This window comes from Panulirus ornatus, chromosome 62, assembly GCF_036320965.1.
Source record: "Panulirus ornatus isolate Po-2019 chromosome 62, ASM3632096v1, whole genome shotgun sequence".
NCBI classification, from domain to species: domain Eukaryota; kingdom Metazoa; phylum Arthropoda; class Malacostraca; order Decapoda; family Palinuridae; genus Panulirus; species Panulirus ornatus.
The window spans coordinates 13005312-13027972 of record NC_092285.1 but is presented as its reverse complement, the minus strand read 5'-3'; the positions used below and the strand labels follow the sequence as shown (position 1 = coordinate 13027972).

General features: G+C 48.9%; 1 protein-coding gene and 1 long non-coding RNA gene across 21 annotated transcripts in view; one reads left to right on the top strand and one right to left on the bottom strand.

Annotated features, from left to right (window-relative positions):
• LOC139745723 (uncharacterized) overlaps window positions 1-22661 on the bottom strand; it is a 107405-nt gene that overhangs the window by 43547 nt on the left and 41197 nt on the right. For 6 of the 20 annotated variants that reach the window (XM_071656184.1, XM_071656187.1, XM_071656202.1 and 3 more), the window contains exon 2: window positions 10355-10469. In XM_071656184.1, the coding sequence (XP_071512285.1) occupies window positions 10355-10469 (115 nt within the window). Of the gene's footprint in view, window positions 1-10354; window positions 10876-22661 lie in introns of all 20 variants that reach the window. The other 14 variants (XM_071656186.1, XM_071656205.1, XM_071656203.1 and 11 more) reach the window with 6 other exon arrangements.
• The window catches only part of LOC139745724 (uncharacterized), a 95552-nt gene that overhangs the window by 69149 nt on the left and 3742 nt on the right, over window positions 1-22661 (top strand). The gene's annotated exons all lie outside the window — the stretch shown is intronic.

Below are 22661 nucleotides of genomic sequence, written 5' to 3'. Positions count from 1 at the left end.
TATTGCCATGGGCGAGGCATGATTCATGAACACATTACCAACACACAGGAAACTGTGGGAGAGTGTGGGGAGGAAACTAGGGGGTGTGGGGAGGAAACTAGGGGTGTGGGGAGGAAACTAGGGGGTGTGGGGAGGAAACTAGGGGGTGTGGGGAGGAAACTAGGGGGTGTGGGGAGGAAACTAGGGGGTGTGGGGAGGAAACTAGGGGTGTGGGGAGGAAACTAGGGGGTGTGGGGAGGAAACTAGGGGTGTGGGGAGGAAACTAGGGGTGTGGGGAGGAAACTAGGGGTGTGGGAGTGTGTGGGGAGGAAACAGTGGAGTGTGGGAGTGTGTGGGGAGGAAACTAGGGGTGTGGGAGTGTGTGGGGAGGAAACCAGGGGTGTGGGGAGGAAACAGTGGAGTGTGGGAGTTTGTGGGGAGGAAACGGATGGAAGTGTTTGGGGAGGAAACTGTGGCGATGGGAGTGTTTATGTGTGGAGAAGAAATTGGGGCAAAGGAAATGTTATATGGGGGGAATGGGGAAGAAAACGGTGTGTATGTGTGCGTGGGGATGGAAATTGTTGAGTTAAAGAAAGCGGAATGTATTGGAAAGAAAATGAGGGAATGTTGTCTGAATATTGGAAACACTTGGGTCAAGACAAGAGCAGTGTGTGTGGAGAGGAGAGCAAGAAGGAAGTGAATGAATGAAGCGTGAAAGAAGCTGGCTATAGAAAAATGTTAGAGAGAGAGAGAGAGAGAGAGAGAGAGAGAGAGAGAGAGAGAGAGAGAGAGAGAGAGACGGGTAGAGTGGCTGATGAATGAGGCAAACAATAGATGAGAGAGAGAGAGAGAGAGAGAGAGAGCTGAAGCATTGGCAGGTTCAAGGGGGTGGCTGGGGGGGGGAGGGGGAAGTTTGGCAACAAAGAAAACGGACGACTTCCGCCTGGTAAACAAAGCAAGGTCGTCGTGTGCGACCAAATTCGACGTGTCTCCCCAACGACCCGGGGGAGGGGGGCGGAGGAGGGGGGGTGATGAGGGAGGGAGGGAGGCAGGTAGGTGGGGGAGGTAGTGGGGGTGAGGTAAGGGGGGGTGGGGTGTAGCACCACGTAACTGGGGGTGGTTGGCGTATGGCGACACCTTAACCTTGAACTTATACCAGTTTCTCTTCTCACCTGCACGTGACCTAACCACACACACACACACACACACACACACACACATTATTTAAGAAAACACACGCACGTTAAACACGTGAGTGATTCGACACGTGCGCGCGTGTGTGTACGTACACATGCGTCCAGCAACAGCTGTCCTCTTTAACATGTACTGTCCGCACACTAGCGGTGGTTGGTATAGCCAGGTGACCAGTAGAAGCATATGGGCCAGCCACCACAAGGTCACAGGGGCTGACCTTGCCGCCTACTTTCCCTTGCTCTCCGTGGGGTCAGGTACCTTAAGTCTCCTTGATCCATAACTCACTTTATGTCTGTTTTTCCCCCAGCCACGTTGGGCAACCTGGGTAAACCTCACACCATAACTCGTCCTTCTCTGTACCACTAGTTTCCATCTTGATGCGACGTACTCCCTCACTCTCCATCTACTTTGTGTCCGTCTCCGTCTACTTAAGTGCTCACATCGCGTGCAGCTGTACGTCATTATACTCAGACCTCGAGTTCCGGAGTCGTGGTCCTGTAATTACCGTTAGCGAAGGTGGTGATTAGAGGGTAATTAGTGCTCTTGGACGTGTATATCATCATTAGGATGATGAACCAGTTCCGTGCATCTGGGTGTGTCATACGTCGCCAGTCTTGTTGGGGTCGTGATATGAAAGACTGATTAATACCACTGGCTTCTTGCAGAGAGGCGGAGTGACCTGAATTATCGTCATTGGTCGATAGTGTATACAGCCAGGCACACCTCGGCTGCTACCAGAAGGAGCCAGTGTATGAATGCGTCATTCACTCCATACATGATGATCAGTAACATGTGGAATGACACCTGGTGATGACATGTCAGGGCTGTTCATGTCTTGACCTCCTCCTGTCAGGATGGTTGTTCTGTTCGGGTTTTCAGAGTGTTTGTACACCTGGTTCTCGTACCGTGGTGTACATCCTGCACATTGTGTTCTGAGGAACACTGAAGAACATGTTCATCTCTCTTGCTTGTGTTCTGCTAACGAGAAGACGATCAGGTTATAGGCAGCAGTTAAAGCTGAAATGGCCTTGTTTGGGCGTACGAAAGTAATTTCAGGATATGCATCAGTCATGACTTTAATTTCTCCTGCGTCTGTGACTCACAAAAAACGTGTTTCACCCCTTGACCACGACCGTGACGCCCCTGGGGTTGATAACCTGGCCTTCGACCTGACCTCCCTTCCCAACCCCTGTCATCTGCGAGGTTTCCAGTTATCTGCAGACCATGAATGTCAAAGATGATGGTCTGTAGACAAGTCGGACCCTCTTCGATTTCGTATAATATTGGTCTGGTCCGTTGCGCAACACTGGTGGACCGTTGCGCAACACTGGTATAAAGCGTGTTTCACGTACTGGTATAAACAACTTAATAACAGGCCCCTCCAGGGTTTCTGCCGCTCCTGTGAGACCTTATACTAGGGGAACATCTGGTTCATAAACCTTTTGGACTCCAGTTCCCTCAAAGGCCCCCTTTATGACCTGTCTTTTGATGTGATTTCCTTTTAGAGTCTTCTTTATATCCTATTCAGGCGATGGAGGATCTGAATCCTCTATAACATGAATTCGCTTTGAAACTCGCTAGTTGATTTTTTTAAAAATATATTTACCTTCTTTGTTGGAATTCCCGGATGTGATTATTTGATCCTTGACTGATAACTCGTACTTCATTAACTACTGGAATTAAGGTAATTCATCGTAATATTTTTTCACGGTTTATATATTTATTTTTCCTTGTTTATTTATATATTTAGTTACTGTTTTGAATCATTTCTAAGTGTGTTGTGTTCTGTGTGTGTTTCCTTCGTCTGTTCTCTTCGTGTAGCAACACCTGCTAAACTCTCTTGTCTTTCCTTGACATTCTCCTTCCAGCTGTTGTTCTTGTCCACCCACCAACTCCTTCATAGCAGGAATTATGATAATACGAAATACTGTTGTGTTTGTAGTGTTTGGATACTGTCCTCCTACCACTGGAGGCATTGACAGATGCTCGGGTTCTCACAGTGATGTATTTTCTCGTGTTCAAAGCTGTGTGTTCCTATGCTTGTGTCTTGTGTTGGGCTCCGTCCTCGCTCCTGCACTCACCAGGTATGCCAGCAGTGCACTCAGGTGTTTGCTCTTCCTCAGGACAGTTTCACAAGTGATGTGGAGACGAGACTCAGGGCTGGTGTGGGCCTTTGATCTTAGTGATATCATATGAATCATCTTCATACACAAACACGTGGAGGAACCTCCAACTTCCACGACGCTTCACTTTCGTGTGGATTTCAGGTTGTCCAGTTAGCCTTTCCCTGGTCCAACACCTCCTTCCTCTGACGTGTCCCTCACCATTCTGACCATTCCCTCACTGTTCTCCCTAATCACCTTATTAAGAGACCACCTCGCTGGGCCTAGTAGAGCAAGTAGTGCGACGCTAACGAGCATAATTTTCCTTAATGATAAATAGTCTTGGTGGACTAGACGCTAACGATCATAATTGACTTCAATAATAGATAGTCTTGGTGGACTATTATTGTCCACCATGACGAGGGAAAATTTGAAAGACCCGCTTTTCCACTCTTCCTCCACGATTACTCTTGTCTCCTTCTGGGGTAAAGTGGGTCAGCCTTCCAAGGGAAATTTAGTGTGGACTGTGCGAGTGCACACCCGGCCTAGTGCCAGCTGCTGCCGTCTTGTGAGTCCATGTTTCCTTGCCATTGCCCACCGACTCACTAGGTATTTATTTTGAGTTCCTCTCGCTCACAAGATCTCAAGTTTTCGTGTAGGTGGGAGTGGGTCTGTAGCTTTAGTGCTCTTCGAGAAGCCCAGTGCCATGCGATTGACCGCTGGTCATTGCCACACCTTTCCTTAGCCTCTCTCTCTCTCTCTCTCTCTCTCTCTCTCTCTCTCTCTCTCTCTCTCTCTCTCTCTCTCTCTCTCTCTCTCTCTCTCTCTCTCTCTCTCCTGCATTCTTCATACCTCCTCATCAGAGCTGGCACATATATACATTATTACTGTCCTAATTCAAGGAGATCTGGCTTTACTGTCGGGTGGAAAGGTCAGAGGTCAAACTCAGCGGATACATCATGGTATTCGTCGTACGGCTGGAGTTGCAGCCGCTGCCAGTCGTGCGTAAACTGTCGTACAGAGCTCACACGACGCAATAAGTGACTTTTTAGGCCCATTTGCCAAACCATTCGTGGGCCCACTTTCTGACCATGTGTACGTGTGTAGCTTCTCTTTTTAAACCTGTGTTTGTGTGTGTGTGTGGCGGGGGGGGGGGAGGGGGGGGGGGGGGGGTCTAATCCTGGGGTCCTCACTCGTATCCATCGACCCTCAGCACTTGCCCCGTGGCTACGGTAAGTGCGTCTTAAAAGCCTGGTTTTCGCCCACCAGCCAGTGTTTCCGTGACTTTCATACGGGGACTTGCGACAGGTACGTTCGTCTCCTGCTCCGCGGGGAACATCCCCAGGCCATAGCCAAATGGAGGCCGGTGATGGTGGGAAGTGTGCCACACACACGAGTAAAGTAGAAATATCGGGTCGAGGACATTGTTATAAGAGCCCAGCTCACGACAGGAGACGTACACGAGCGAGTTGAAGACGCTTCTCAAAGCAGGTGGCCCGAAAAGAATGAGTCTGGGACATTCCAAGACCACTTCCCAGAGCTGGTGACCTGAGGACAGTGAGTAGGGGGACAGGCTGAAACCACCTCCCACAGCTGTTGGACCAAAAGAACGCGTTCGGGACGCGTTCTAAGACGGCCTCTATGACCTGAAACAACAAGTCTTGGACATTCTCAGGCCCGGCGGTGGCTGACACAAGGGTGGGCGGATTGTGGCCCAAGTTTGAATCACCTTTGTTGGAAGTAGATAAAAGTTTAGGTTTGGGGAGGATATCACTTGGCTGTGACTTGACTCAAGTTGAACGTCTTGAAGTTATTCTGGACGAAGATGATTCTGTAGGAGGCGTGTCTGTGTAGGATTCAACACCATCTTGTTGACCATGACTTTACGTACGTGAGCACAGGTACTGAGGTGGTTTACGTGCTGTCTTTGCTGGCAGTCGTATACCCTCATGACACAAAATGCTGTCAGGTGCCAGGAAACGTTTGCACAAAACGTTTTTCAAGATCCCAAGAACGTTTTTACAGAATGCGAGGGACAAGGAATTATTAAAAGAGTTCCGTTTATGTTGCGAATCTTTCAGTATTTGTGACAGGGAATCTTTTTGTGTTGTTTTGTTTGTGTTTTGCGGAGGATTTGAAGAAGAAAGATTGAGCAGTGTAGAGAAATTGTGGAGTGATGGAGGAACAGATGGTGGCCAAGTTGATCATGTATCATGATGGAGGCCAAGTTGACCATGTATCATGATGGTGGCCAAGTTGATCATGTATCATGATGGAGGGACAGATGGTGGCCAAGTTGATCATGTATCATGATGGAGGGACAGATGGTGGCCAAGTTGATCATGTATCATGATGGAGGGACAGATGGTGGCCAAGTTGATCATGTATCATGATGGAGGGACAAATGGTTATCCTCCTAGCAAGTTGCAGAGAGAGAGAGAGAGAGAGAGAGAGAGAGAGAGAGAGAGAGAGGTTGTGGTTCTCTCGTCCTGCAATTCAGTCATTTCCTCCGTCTCCACCTTTACTGTCACACCTCTCACCTGCCTCGCCTCTCCCTCTCACCCAGCTGTATCATCCACATGTCTAACATTATATACCGTAGCTCCGGAGAATTGGATTCCACAAAGTCTTCGAGAGAGAATATTGTAATAGAGGTAGGGAGGGTTGGGTATGTCTGTCGGGGGTCAGGTATATATGTGTCGTAGCCTGTGTGTATGTGTCGAGGACGAGCATGTGTGTGTGTGTGTGTGTGTGTGTGTGTCGTCCGACTGATGGCCGCTGCCTGGCAACAGACTAAAAGCATGTGTGACGGAGATCATCACCATGGCAACCATCTGTTCATGACAGCCATGACGAAGCTGTGAAAGGGAACCCCAGGTGAAGGCAGGCGTCGCAACCTGGCTCGCTCGGACGGCTCTGTGTGTATGTGTGTGTGTCTGTGTGTGTGTCTGTGTGTCTGTGTGTCTGTGTGTGTGTGTCTGTGTGTGTCTGTGTGTATGTGTCTGTGTGAACATGGGCGGTACAGCCCCTTGTCACGATGGTGCGACCTTTGGGTATGGTGGTTCTGGCCTACGACCCGACCCTTCGGGAACGGGGTCAAAGGCCACGTCCCGTCATGACCCAAGGCTCATACCGTCGAGGTCAAAGGTCATACCGCGGTGGTCAGGTCGTGCTTGAGGGCTTCACCTCTCAAATACCATCATCATCATCATACCCTACAGTTAATACTGATAGATAACGCTCATTATAATGAATAAGTCAGTTATCCATGGCGCTAATTAAGCCTCGTCTACCCTTGAATAACAGACTGGCAACCTTAGCTCAAAGACAGTCTTGGAACCTCCTCGCGTTGTGCCCCATCTTCCCTGATGCTTTTTTTTCGTGAACATAATTACCAGAGGAACTTCTCTATCATCTTGATCATCATTGGATTCCAATAGCACTTATATGCCAGCCTCATTTGCATAATTACTCGGTATCGGCTCCTGATTGGCTGAGCAGCCTTTGAACTGTTTCTTTCGGACTGAATGATTGGTCGAAAGTTATTGTGATCACGTAAGAGGCGATGGCTCTTCGTTATTTGTTGACTAACGTAACGTTAATCTGTATAATGGCCAGGGTTACGAGTCGACCACGTGACGCAGGTCTGTCGTTCGTATGGTTAATCACTCGTGTTAATCACTCGTATTAATCACTCGTATTAATCACTCATGTTAATCACTCGTAATAGTCACTCGTGTTAATCACTCGTGTTAACCACTCTGGATAATCACTCGTATTAACCACTCGTATTAATCACTCGTGTTATTCACTCGTATTAATCACCCGTGTTAATCACTCGTGTTAATCACTAGTGTTAGTCACTCGTGTTAATCTCGTATCAATCACTCGTATTAATCACTCGTATTAATCACTCGTGTTAATCACTCGTATTAGTCACTCGTGTTAATCACTCGTGATAATCACTCGTATTAATCACTCGTATTAATCACTCGTATTAACCACTCGGGTTAATCACTCGTATTAATCACTCGTGTTAATCACTTATTAATCACTCGTATTAATCACTCGTGTTAATCACTAGTGTTAATCACTCGCGTTAATCTCTCGTATCAATCACTCGTGTTAATCACTCGTATTAATCACTCGTGTTAATCACTCGTATTAGTCACTCGTGTTAATCACTCGTGTTGATCACTCGTATTAATCACTCGTGTTAATCACTCGTATTAATCACTCGTATTAATCACTAGTGTTAATCACTCGTGTTAATCACTCGTATTAATCACTCGTGTTAATCACTCGTATTAATCACTCGTATTAGTCACTCGTGTTAATCACTCGTATTAATCACTCGTATTAACCACTTGGGTTAATCACTCGTATTAATCACTCGTGTTAATCACGTGTTAATCACTCGTGTTAATCTCTCGTATCAATCACTCGTGTTAATCATTCTCTGTGTCGCTTTCTCGTATACCAGGAGGTCTTCATGCTAGCCCTGCCCTGTGACACAGTCGAGGTCCTCCCGTTAGAGTCTCTCTCTCTCTCTCTCTCTCTCTCTCTCTCTCTCTCTCTCTCTCTCTCTCTCTCACACACACACACACACACACACAGCGAGAGCTCGGCCCACGGAACGATATGACGATCATCTTTTACACCTGACCTGACTGGAAACCGTCATGCGGGAGGTCATGCGGAGGATGAGGTGCGGGTGATGGCGGCATCCGGGTGCTCGGGGGGCGGCAGGCAGGCCACAGCCTACATCATCCGGGTGCTCGGGGGGCGGCAGGCAGGCCACAGCCTACATCATGGCGTTGGCCGACAAATTCATGAAGATCTTTCCCTTCATAACTATCATTATAAACTTCCAGAAATTGTTGATATTGTTCAGGAAATCAGAAAAGATAAATAATAGACATTTTCTTAACTTACGGAAGTGTTTGATACTATTGATTTGTTCTTAGCTTCTCTATATTCACACATTTATTGGTGACCATTTTTGATTTTATACTTCTCAGTAATAAAAACATTGAGTTTAAAGTAATGAACAGAAGTTCCTCGTTCTACGTTGTTTTTTCCTACTGTTCGCCGAACCCGCCTTGCTGAGGTAGCGTCACGAACGGAAAACTGAACGTGAGGGGAAGAGTGTGCTAAAGCAAGAGGGGAGTAAACCTTCCTCTCCCTTCACTTCCGCCCCTCTTAGTCGCCTTCCACGACACGTAGGAGACATGATCCTCTTCCCAGGGGTTACCTGCATCATATTTCTCGAACATTATCTTAACAATATACAAATCCAATGCATTTTGACCATGTTGTTATGTAGCGCACTCGCGTGCTGGTGTTTTATGAAGTTTCAGTGGGACCCAGATCTCACAAGTACACAGGGCCTTCCTCCACAGTACTGAGCATCCTTACCTCTTGACCCTCCCTCTACACGTACACTTAGTAGGAGTACCAAAGGCAAGTCACACAGATCACTGGTAGACGTCGCAGTGTTAAATCCTTTACTGGTGATTAAAGAGAAAGGAATTGGATTCCTTACTGTTTGAGAAAGTGAGTTAGGGAGAGTTTTCAAGGACTTGGGAGAGAGGAGAGGAAAGAGCAGTGAGGACAGTACTTAGGAAGAGTTAAGATCGGCCTCCTTTTCGTAGGGAGGAGCCTCACCAAGGGCTGCGTCTGAGAGGAAGGGCGAAGTCTATTGTGTTGAAGGACTTGAGGAGGTGGACCATCAAGACCATAACGCCTGGTCCACCTGAGGCTGGGTACTTGGAAGACCTCTCGTAGGGAATATGTAGGATGACATAAGTTCAGTGGGCGGGTGTGGTGGCGGAGGGTTAGGAGCAGCATCGCATAGCGATCAGTTAGAACCAGGTGAGGAGTGAAGGAGATCGGCTCTGTCAGAGTTAGCTAACGATCGATGAGGTGAGATAGAGAGAGGACTGGCCATGGTCAAGGATCAGAAAGAACGGCCTTTGACGTGACGTGATGAAGAACGGTTGTTGCTGTGAGGCCGAGCACAGATGAGGGGGAGTGAGTGGACGCCAGGAGAGGGGGAAAGACGATTCGTGCACCAGGACGCTGTGGTCTTGATGAGGCAGGAGCCACACCAACAGGAGCCACACCAGCAGGAGCCACACTCACGACCAGGAGCAGGAGGAGAGATGTGCGGTTCCACCCCAGCCAGGATAAATCATATATAAACTACACCAAAGTAAGCAGATAAGGCAGCCATGATATATAAAGCTGTGCAGTAAAAATTGACATAAGTAACATAAAGTAATGTGGTGCCAAGTGTCTATATTTTAGCGTGTGCGAAAGGTACATTATCGTCTGTGCTAAACAGGTGATTTTAAACACACATTTGAGCGTTGCGAAGCTGTATTATTGACGAGACGAGGTCAGTGATGGTGAACTGAAGATGTAGGATTGGTCAGCCTCACAGTTGTGGGTACGAAACAAGCGAAACAAAATACATAATTGCAAGGAATTTATATAAATGTGAAGACTAGGGTTTAGATGTACCTTAGAAATGACTGGAAACAGAGTGGACGACAAAATACATAACACACTGAAACAAAGACATAAGAACAGACAAACACATCGAAGTTTAGAATGGAAGGAGAGACATACGAGGATATGTAGAGGAGAAAAAGTTACTTAAGGAGACAAAAACGAAAACACAGGGAAAGACGGGTATATAGAGGATTGGACAGAAGAGACGGACACATTGACTGACAGATAGATACTGAAGTAGACAAGATTAAAGAACGTTAGAAAGAGAGGGATATACACAGAGGGACTTAAGGACAGAGAGAGAAAAAGAGTTAGTGAGACATATGCAGATATTTAGACACAAGAACAAAAAAATCAGAAACAAAGAAGTTAGTGACACACGTATAGACAGTTGGACACAGTGATAGGTACAAAGTGGGATAGAAAGGGAGATGGATAGACTCACCCCGATGTATAGAAGTATAGATACTGAGAACAGATTGGATCTTGAGGGGGCAACAGACGACATAGACAGATGGCGAAGCTGAAGCAGACATGGAGAAGAGATATGAAATTTGACTGACCTCAGCGCTTACCTGAAGGCGATGTCTTGCCTCTGGGGTTGGCGAGGGTCCGCGTCCCAGGTGTGGGGGCAACACGACCCGGAGACCCGCCCGAGACATCTCTGACGCAGCACTACTGATGGAGAAGAGCGAAAGTTCAGTACTGACGCTCTCGTGACTAGGGGATCTGAGGAGTCTCGGAGGTGGGGGCGCTGCTGGAGACTTGTCACTACTGGCCATAACCAACGCCTCCTTCACCACCACCTCCAATCTCCAAGTGAGGGAGCCGAGGTGGAGTCACTCCTCCAAGGCCACCTTCTTCATCTCACCCTCAAGAGAGCGAGACGGACAGAGAGACAGAGAGAGGCCGTTTAACCCAAGTGGATCTAGGTGTTTCTCGCCACCACAAGTGTTGGTGTATTTGTGTTTCTAGTGTTAGTCCGTCACCATCCCAGGCACACTGTTGGAGAAATGGTCAATCACAAGTGCTGGGGACCCCCCAACAATGCCCTCTCCATCAGCATTTCTCCAACAGGTATCTCCTGCATGCCATGTGTTGAAGAGGAAGATGATATTAATGCTATATCGACCAACCGACACAGAAATGCCACCACTACCACTATTCTACGACAGATTATAATTATTCTTCTTACATTCCTTTTCCCTCTACTGCTACATGCACCACCACCACCACGCCTGCGCAGGTGTGTGTGTGTGTCAGTTCAGACAAACCCCTCACAAGCGTCTGCTTCAGTGACAAGCAAGACTCATCATTTTCACGAGTGGGGTGAAGAAACATCATCATCATCATCATCATCATCATCTCGTCACATTCACCATATCCGAACGGGAATTAAGCCCATCACTTTCCTCATCTCCACCTGGAGCGTGTCACATGCAGAAAGCGAAGGTAAAATTCGAGTCTGGTTGAACATTTGCCACCAAGATGAGTCAGGACCAAATGCCTGAGTATGTCTTTGAATTGGTGGTAAGTTTTTGCATAATACTTGCAGATCTCGCTCTGGTCAAATTGGATTCCCTCATTAGATATTTAAGCTACTCCAAAAGTTCTGATTGAATTTTAATATTCCATCTGAGACTCAAGAGTTCTAATTTAACTTCGACAGGAGGAAAAAAAAGGAGAGTTAATTGGCTGAGTTATTTACCAACAACTGCGTCATGAGTATTTGTATGAAGTATTTGAGGATCAGAGAGAACGAAGCGAGGGGTTAGACTACAGGATACAGAGAGAGAGAGAGAGAGAGAGAGAGAGAGAGAGAGAGAGTGAGAGGAGACCAACGTACAAGTATACACATTCTCTCTCTCTCTCTCTCTCTCTCTCTCTCTCTCTCTCTCTCTCTCTCTCTCTCTCACACACACACACACACACACACACAGACACACACACACACAATACAGTTGATCCAGAAATGAGGACAGTTAAACGAGGGAACAAAGCTTGATTGAGCAATGGAAAATCTGTACATCAGAACACTTCAGGAATGAGGTTAAATATAACGTGTTCCAGAAATGGCCGGCCGATCAGGTGAACACAGGAGTGTAGAACATGTGAGGGCTGGTATTGAACAATGTTCTGAGGATAAGAACTGCTGAACAGGGTCAGGTGTGTTACTGGCATTGGGGTCAAGGATGTGTTAACCTATCTGAGATGAACAGGAGCCACAGTCAACCCAGCTGTTCATCCACCCGCAGGCGTAGGTCGATGAATTGGGTAAGAAAAGGATATTATTAGCTTCTTGGGCACGACGGCACGGCCCTTGAACACGACGGTACGTTCCTTCAGCACGACGGCACGGCCCTTGAACACGACGGTACGTTCCTTCAGCACGACGGCACGGCCCTTGAACACGACGGTACGTTCCTTCAGCACGACGATACGACCCATGAGCACGACGGTACGTTCCTTCAGCACGATGGTACGGCCCTTGAGCACGACGGTACGATCCTTCAGCACGACGGCACGGCCCTTGAACACGACGGTACGTTCCTTCAGCACGACGGCACGGCCCTTGAACACGACGGTACGTTCCTTCAGCACGACGGCACGGCCCTTGAACACGACGGTACGTTCCTTCAGCACGACGGCACGGCCCTTGAACACGACGGTACGTTCCTTCAGCACGACGGCACGGCCCTTGAACACGACGGTACGTTCCTTCAGCACGACGGCACGGCCCTTGAACACGACGGTACGTTCCTTCAGCACGACGGCACGGCCCTTGAACACGACGGTACGTTCCTTCAGCACGACGGCACGGCCCTTGAACACGACGGTACGTTCCTTCAGCACGACGGCACGGCCCTTGAACACGACGGTACGTTCCTTCAGCACGACGGCACGGCCCTTGAACACGACGGTACGTTCCTTCAGCACGACGGCACGGCCCTTGAACACGACGGTACGTTCCTTCAGCACGACGGCACGGCCCTTGAACACGACGGTACGTTCCTTCAGCACGACGGCACGGCCCTTGAACACGACGGTACGTTCCTTCAGCACGACGGCACGGCCCTTGAACACGACGGTACGTTCCTTCAGCACGACGGCACGGCCCTTGAACACGACGGTACGTTCCTTCAGCACGACGGCACGGCCCTTGAACACGACGGTACGTTCCTTCAGCACGACGGCACGGCCCTTGAACACGACGGTACGTTCCTTCAGCACGACGGCACGGCCCTTGAACACGACGGTACGTTCCTTCAGCACGACGGCACGGCCCTTGAACACGACGGTACGTTCCTTCAGCACGACGGCACGGCCCTTGAACACGACGGTACGTTCCTTCAGCACGACGGCACGGCCCTTGAACACGACGGTACGTTCCTTCAGCACGACGGCACGGCCCTTGAACACGACGGTACGTTCCTTCAGCACGACGGCACGGCCCTTGAACACGACGGTACGTTCCTTCAGCACGACGGCACGGCCCTTGAACACGACGGTACGTTCCTTCAGCACGACGGCACGGCCCTTGAACACGACGGTACGTTCCTTCAGCACGACGGCACGGCCCTTGAACACGACGGTACGTTCCTTCAGCACGACGGCACGGCCCTTGAACACGACGGTACGTTCCTTCAGCACGACGGCACGGCCCTTGAACACGACGGTACGTTCCTTCAGCACGACGGCACGGCCCTTGAACACGACGGTACGTTCCTTCAGCACGACGGCACGGCCCTTGAACACGACGGTACGTTCCTTCAGCACGACGGCACGGCCCTTGAACACGACGGTACGTTCCTTCAGCACGACGGCACGGCCCTTGAACACGACGGTACGTTCCTTCAGCACGACGGCACGGCCCTTGAACACGACGGTACGTTCCTTCAGCACGACGGCACGGCCCTTGAACACGACGGTACGTTCCTTCAGCACGACGGCACGGCCCTTGAACACGACGGTACGTTCCTTCAGCACGACGGCACGGCCCTTGAACACGACGGTACGTTCCTTCAGCACGACGGCACGGCCCTTGAACACGACGGTACGTTCCTTCAGCACGACGGCACGGCCCTTGAACACGACGGTACGTTCCTTCAGCACGACGGCACGGCCCTTGAACACGACGGTACGTTCCTTCAGCACGACGGCACGGCCCTTGAACACGACGGTACGTTCCTTCAGCACGACGGCACGGCCCTTGAACACGACGGTACGTTCCTTCAGCACGACGGCACGGCCCTTGAACACGACGGTACGTTCCTTCAGCACGACGGCACGGCCCTTGAACACGACGGTACGTTCCTTCAGCACGACGGCACGGCCCTTGAACACGACGGTACGTTCCTTCAGCACGACGGCACGGCCCTTGAACACGACGGTACGTTCCTTCAGCACGACGGCACGGCCCTTGAACACGACGGTACGTTCCTTCAGCACGACGGCACGGCCCTTGAACACGACGGTACGTTCCTTCAGCACGACGGCACGGCCCTTGAACACGACGGTACGTTCCTTCAGCACGACGGCACGGCCCTTGAACACGACGGTACGTTCCTTCAGCACGACGGCACGGCCCTTGAACACGACGGTACGTTCCTTCAGCACGACGGCACGGCCCTTGAACACGACGGTACGTTCCTTCAGCACGACGGCACGGCCCTTGAACACGACGGTACGTTCCTTCAGCACGACGGCACGGCCCTTGAACACGACGGTACGTTCCTTCAGCACGACGGCACGGCCCTTGAACACGACGGTACGTTCCTTCAGCACGACGGCACGGCCCTTGAACACGACGGTACGTTCCTTCAGCACGACGGCACGGCCCTTGAACACGACGGTACGTTCCTTCAGCACGACGGCACGGCCCTTGAACACGACGGTACGTTCCTTCAGCACGACGGCACGGCCCTTGAACACGACGGTACGTTCCTTCAGCACGACGGCACGGCCCTTGAACACGACGGTACGTTCCTTCAGCACGACGGCACGGCCCTTGAACACGACGGTACGTTCCTTCAGCACGACGGCACGGCCCTTGAACACGACGGTACGTTCCTTCAGCACGACGGCACGGCCCTTGAACACGACGGTACGTTCCTTCAGCACGACGGCACGGCCCTTGAACACGACGGTACGTTCCTTCAGCACGACGGCACGGCCCTTGAACACGACGGTACGTTCCTTCAGCACGACGGCACGGCCCTTGAACACGACGGTACGTTCCTTCAGCACGACGGCACGGCCCTTGAACACGACGGTACGTTCCTTCAGCACGACGGCACGGCCCTTGAACACGACGGTACGTTCCTTCAGCACGACGGCACGGCCCTTGAACACGACGGTACGTTCCTTCAGCACGACGGCACGGCCCTTGAACACGACGGTACGTTCCTTCAGCACGACGGCACGGCCCTTGAACACGACGGTACGTTCCTTCAGCACGACGGCACGGCCCTTGAACACGACGGTACGTTCCTTCAGCACGACGGCACGGCCCTTGAACACGACGGTACGTTCCTTCAGCACGACGGCACGGCCCTTGAACACGACGGTACGTTCCTTCAGCACGACGGCACGGCCCTTGAACACGACGGTACGTTCCTTCAGCAAGAGTGTGCGGTGTGGTGGACACTTCCTCTTAATTGGGCGATTTTGACACGAGGAAGTTGGACTACCTAACCTTTAAAGTCATGTTGTCGTATCGCTCTCCGGCTCAGTGCGAGATAATTCCTCCTTCAGTTACTGTTCCCAAAAGCCGGCCGACCGATCCTCCAGAAGTCAGCACGTAAACCCTGCGCCTCCACCAACTTCAAGAACCGCCTCAGTCTCTTCACAACTTGTTTTTAAAAACCGGTTCCTCCGGTCGGCACCTGCGGGAACCCTTTAAGAAACGCCCTCTCCATTCTTCCTCTCCCACAACCCGTCCTTGAAGACGACACTTACAAGAACCCTCCAACAACACTTTCTAAAATCTTAACAACTCCTGAGACCCGTTCCTCATGTCAACAGTCAAGAAAGCTGTTCATTTCCAGCCACCCTGGACCTCCCTCTGTTGGGACGCCCTTGGAGGAGGTGGAACCTAAGCTCTCTTGATTCATGAAATATGTTTGCGAGATCTTCCTTAAACCCAGCATGCCACAGAGGTCACTGGAGGCAGACGATCAGGTACGTATGTACGTCATCAATATCTGATTCCATTTTCACGTACAACATTCTGGAGACAGACGAGGTTGTCGTACCGAGTTGTGGTGAAGCAGTGGTGTGAACCTCGACTATGTGGTTAAAGAGGAACTCACAAAGCAGAATGATTGAGGTAGCCACTTAAGAAGAGACACAGCGAAGAAAGGTTTTCAGAGCTGAACACGTTTGGGTCATAAACTGGGTCATGAAATCATACATATAAAGTTTGGAATGGCGTCCGAAGCGGCTCTCTGTAGCTCGTAATGTTGGGAGAACCTGTATATGGTGTCGACAGCGGGAGGAGACTACAGAAAGCAGAAGGTTTTTGGCGAACAGATGTTAAAAGACTTGAGAAGGTGCGAAAGGCGTGATGCTTGACGGAACAAGGAATGACTTGTTTGATATCCTGACATGAAACATAGAGAGTTGCCTGAGGGGACACAGAGACGGATGAAAACTGTTGAATTCTTTTTATGAGATGAGCTACAAGGAGAAAGCGGGTCCTAGATAGACCATTTTCAAAGACAAAGAAAGGATAGATATGACTACAATCGACAGTTGGCTTCAGTGACTTATATATTAACACGGGTTTTACGAAGCTAGTCGAGTACCGGGTAGCTGGAGCAGCGAAGTGATGGTAAATGCTTTAAAGTGTACGAGAAATGATAGGGCAAGACACGACGGAGCTCCACTAGTGTGAAACTTCTTCCCGCAAGACTCGGTCACCTCACACCAACCCAGCCACCAACAACACTTGGTTCCCTGGACCTCGCGATGACGCTTGGTGATTACTGAAAGCTGCCATGTGTACACACTCCTTGTGTACCAGCACTCACCCAACACCAGGGCAAGATTCGTCCTCTGAATCACGCATCAAGCCAGGACTAGGGAATATCTTAATATTCCCCAGAATCAGAGTATTTATGTGAATCACATAAATACACATGCCACTGATCGTACATAGGTACACGCCCTGTGTATGGTGTTACCGGACTCTGCCTGCTGGTGGTTACATAGGGATTCAAGTGGATGAAGGGAAAAGGGTTATCGTCATCACTGGTCGCAAGGGAGTACGATAGCGAGGGGGAACTTATCACTTCAAAGGAGTCCACCATTCCTCTGCTTCTGACTGTAGCGCAGCCATGCGGATGTCCCTTAAGAAGGAGTCCTAGGGTGATGCAATGACACACACACACACACACACGTGTGTGTGTGTGTGTGTGTGCTGGAAGTGATTCAATCCTACTAGCAGTCAGGGATCACATGACTTTCGACCGTTCTGAATACGATTCAAACTTCATATAGTGCAAAGCGTGCATGCACGCGCGCGCGCGCCCGTACTTAGCCCCCCCCCCACCTCTCTCTCTCTCTCTCTCTCTCTCTCTCTCTCTCTCTCTCTCTCTCTCTCTCTCTCTCTCTCTCTCAAGCCGAGCCTATTCCCGGCCCTCTCCCCCCCCTAGAATCCCTCTCCCCTCCCCTCTTACCCCTAATCATCCCCCCCCCCCCCAGTCCCCTCGTCCGTAATTGAGGCAGAGCGAGCGTGGCCCATCATCACCACCAGCGTTCACGATGAATGATGCTTAGGAGGAAGAGGAGGAGAGCGAATCGATGTGCGAAGCAGGTGACTGAGAGAGAGAGAGAGAGAGAGAGAGAGAGAGAGAGAGAGAGAGAGAGAGACGTTGATCTCTACACTTGAGACAGTATTAAACGAGCAAACGACCCATACTTAACGACCCGAAGAATATGGACCCATCTGCAGAGGGGGTCCGTCTGAACAAATGATTCTTGCCTCATACCTGCTTCGAAGCGGTTCGGTCTCTCCAGACTGGGACGATCGACTCTCAACCTCCATGGATTTTGGCCAGCTTTTTTGCGGTTTGGAGACGACCTTTGCCTCGTCTTGCACAGAAGCTGGTGACTGTCTTTCGCGTGGCGGCTTCGTGGGGATATGTGAGAAGGTTCTTCGAAACACCGGGTGGTGGTTCACGCCAGTGTGTTGGCTTCAAGCGAGACAGGAAGGTCCTCCGTGGGAAGGGTAGAAGAATTCTTGTGCATCGCGACAACTACGTGGATATCCGGGCGCGACTTTGAGCTGAATGTGGCCTGAGCTACCACCTCACCACGGGGCTGGGGCGTGAACAGTGAGGGAGACTGTGATGTGATTCTCCCCTGTGACTTGGATATCACATGGTTCACTTATCGCAAGGGAAGAACGAATGATGTCCTATCACGCGGTGGGTTCTGAAAACCTTAAAGCCATCGTGTATCAGGACACGTCATCATGCTGTGTTGGCGACATCCTAAATGTTTTGTCTTCGTTGTAGCAGTTCGGGTAAACGAGGTATTTTTAGGAACGAAGAAAATGTAGGACCCTCTCATGTACGGAACTGCATGTCTACAGTCGACCAGAAACGCTGGGGAATATACTACAAAAATATAACAAAATTCTGTGTGTGTGTATATATATATATATATATATATATATATATATATATATATATATATATTTATTATACTTACTCGCTGTCTCCCGCGTTAGCGAGGTAGCACAAGGAAACAGACGAAAGAATGGCCCAACCCACCCAAATACATATGTATATACATAAACGCCTTCACACGAACATATACATACCTATACATTTCATCGTATACATACATATACATACACAGACATATACATATATACACATGTACATATTCATACTCGCTACATTCATCCATTTCCGTCGCCACCCCGCCACACATGAAATGACACCCCATCCCCTTCCCCATTCATATGTGCGAGGTAGCGCTAGGAAAAGACAACAAGGCCACATTCGTTCACATTCAGTCTCTACCTGTCATGTAATAATGCACCGAAACCACAGCTCCCTTTCCACAAGACACAAGACACATGAGAATGGTACAGAAAAACAAAGGAAGAACAATGATTTGAAGCGAAACGTCTTCACTAAGAGACAGATATGTAGTGATCTGCACAGAATGACTTCACCTCGAGTACATGGACTCTGATTGATCCCAGGATCAGGAGCTGATTGATCCCAGGATCAGGAGCTGATTGTACAGCGGAAAAACCAGATGAAGAATCCGGTTGTATAACAAGAATTTCACCAACTGTAAACATGGACATGTACACACAACCTCACCTCAACAGCTTCTCAAACTATCAATCAGGTCCACAAGAGACTAAGTGGATGGAGAGAAGGAAATGTATATCGTTATTAATTAAAAGCGAAAACATCAGCCAGAACAATAGCGCAGCGAGGGGTGAGTGAGCGAGCTGTTTGTGTAGGCAAGAGGTTTGTGAGGGATTGTTCTAAATCCCTAGATTATCTGTCGTTCACTTGCAGGATAAACGTTGTTAAAGCACAGAATGACCGTGGGTTGAACTGGATAGTTTGGTTGTAACGATGAAGGCTCTTTGTGAGCTTCTGTGTTGAGCATACGATGCCCAGGGCACAGTGGTACGATACCTGAACACGACGGTACAATCCTTGAACACGACGGTACGATACTTGAACACGACGGTACAATCCTTCAACACGACGATACGATACTTGAACACGACGGTACGATCCTTGAACACGACGGTACAGTCCTTGAACACGACGGTACAGTCCTTGAACACGACGGTACGATACTTGAACACGACGGTACAGTCCTTGAACACGACGGTACGATACTTGAACACGATGATACAGTCCTTGAACACGACGGTACGATACTTGAACACGATGGCACGATCCTTGAACACGATGGTACGATACTTGAACACGACGGTACGATCCTTGAACACGACGGTACAGTCCTTGAACACGACGGTACGATACTTGAACACGACGGTACGATCCTTGTACACGACGGTACGATACTTGAACACGATGGTACAATCCTTGAACACGACGGTACGATCCTTGAACACGACGGTACAGTCCTTGAACACGACGGTACGATACTTGAACACGACGGTACGATCCTTGTACACGACGGTACGATACTTGAACACGACGGTACGATCCTTGAACACGACGGTACAATCATTGAACACGACGGTACGATCCTTGAACACGACGGTACAATCATTGAACACGACGGTACGATCCTTGAACACGACGGCACGATCCTTGAACACGACGGTACAATCCTTGAACACGACGGTACGATCCTTGAGCCCGACGGTACAATCCTTGAACACGACGGTACGATCCTTGAGCCCGACGGTACGATCCTTGAGTACGACGGCGCAGTCCCTGAATACGCTGGTACGATCCTTGAACATGATTTAAGGTCCTTGAGGACGAGGATACAATCCTTAAGTACGACTTTATGACCTTCGGGTGGCACTGTCTTGCTCAAGGGTAGTACCGTCGTGCTCCAAGGGTTACGACCCCGGAGGAACGCATCCAAAGTTAGCCTTATCGTCAGTGAAACACTTTCCCGCGTGTATTAAGACGCCTTGGAGAAATAAGAGTTGACAGCAAATAATGCAAGTGACTGTAAACTGGATCTTTAAAAAAGAATGTAAAAATAACTTGAAATAATTGCAGTAAAAAAAAAAAAAAAAAAAATATATATATATATATATATATATATATATATATATATATATATATATATATATATATATATTATTTATTTTATTTTGCTTTGTCGCTGTCTCCCGCGTTTGCGAGGTAGCGCAAGGAAACAGACGAAAGGAAAGCCCAACCCATCCCCATACACATGTATATACATACACGTTCACACACGCAAATATACATACCTATACATCTCAATGTACACATATATATACACACACAGACACATACATATATACCCATGCACACAATTCACACTGTCTGCATTTATTCATTCCCATCGCCACCTCGCCACACATGGAATACCATCCCCCTCCCCCCTCATGTGTGCGAGGTAGCGCTAGGAAAAGACAACAAAGGCCCCAGTCGTTCACACTCAGTCTCTAGCTGTCATGCAATAATGCCCGAAACCACAGCTCCCTTTCCACATCCAGGCCCCACACAACTTTCCATGGTTTACTCCAGACGCTTCACATGCCCTGATTCAATCCACTGACAGCACATCAACCCCGGTATACCACATCGATCCAATTCACTCTATTCCTTGCCCTCCTTTCACCCTCCTGCATGTCCAGGCCCCGATCACTCAAAATCTTTTTCACTCCATCTTTCCACCTCCAATTTGGTCTCCCACTTCTCCTCGTTCCCTCCACCTCCGACACATATATCCTCTTGGTCAATCTTTCCTCACTCATTCTCTCCATGTGCCCAAACCATTTCAAAACACCCTCTTCTGCTCTCTCAACCACGCTCTTTTTATTTCCACACATCTCTCTTACCCTTACATTACTTACTCGATCAAACCACCTCACACCACACATTGTCCTCAAACATCTCATTTCCAGCACATCCACCCTCCTGCGCACAACTCTATCCATAGCCCACGCCTCGCAACCATATAACATTGTTGGAACCACTATTCCTTCAAACATACCCATTTTTGCTTTCCGAGATAATGTTCTCGACTTCCACACATTCTTCAAGGCTCCCAGGATTTTCGCCCCCTCCCCCACCCTATGATCCACTTCCGCTTCCATATATATATATATATATATATATATATATATATATATATATATATATATATATATATATAAATGTTTTTTAAGAGAAATTTGTTTTCTCTGACGAGGTGAGTAGTTATATCAGTCACATTTGATCACTCCTTATCGTTGATCTGGTCCGGGTTCGCCAGCCATGAGACATGACGTCAGAGCGGATTCTTTGGATCCACGAACAGTTTTGTTTACAAACTTTGAATTCCATTCGAACGTGTATATCATTCCTTCGTGCATCTTCCTACGTATTATCCTTCTTGTAGGCTACAGGGGGATGCATAAGATCTCATATTCAACATAATTGGTAATGATTTTCAGTCATTTATTCTCGTTTTATTAAGACTTTCTCTGGGAGTTATCAGACTGTGGAACTCAGCGGGCGAATCGTAATGGAGACTGGCCAATCACGATGAGCAAATAAAGAGGTTATTCGTTAACCGCAGTGTGACTAATTTTGTTATTCGTCCGTTTTATGGGGATCAGTAGTGACGACATGGTTATAGGAGAAGGGGTATGTGAATATGTTCGTTAACTGTGTCTAAGGCCAGGTAACGTGCACACACATACAAACACACGCCCACAGAAGAGCTTAGACTGAGGGTTAAAGTTATTTAAATGTTTATTTCCCAGCTTTGTATCATCAGCGAATTTAGATATCTTGCGGTGTTTAAAACTGGGTAATGGTTTTTCTTTTTTTTCCCCCGCGACTGTCATTACACACCAGCATTACACACACACAGACAGCGACCTCAAAAATAATTTGTCGATCATCACCTGCACTAAACTCATCTCCTGCATGATGAACGAGATCCTCCATTAATGGGATTCGAGCGCGATCAAGCAAATTTAGACAGGGTCCAGGGCCGGAACCACTACTGCAAAAGGGGTTAAGGAATCTATAAACTGGTCTGACTGATAGTTTCTTCCGAAATTTAATTTCCGCAAAAAAAAAAGTCAACATTTGTCACTGGTTATGTACATTTATACGACGGGGTTTATAAAAACCGTTGATATATAAACAAAATTCGTAAAAGGCAATC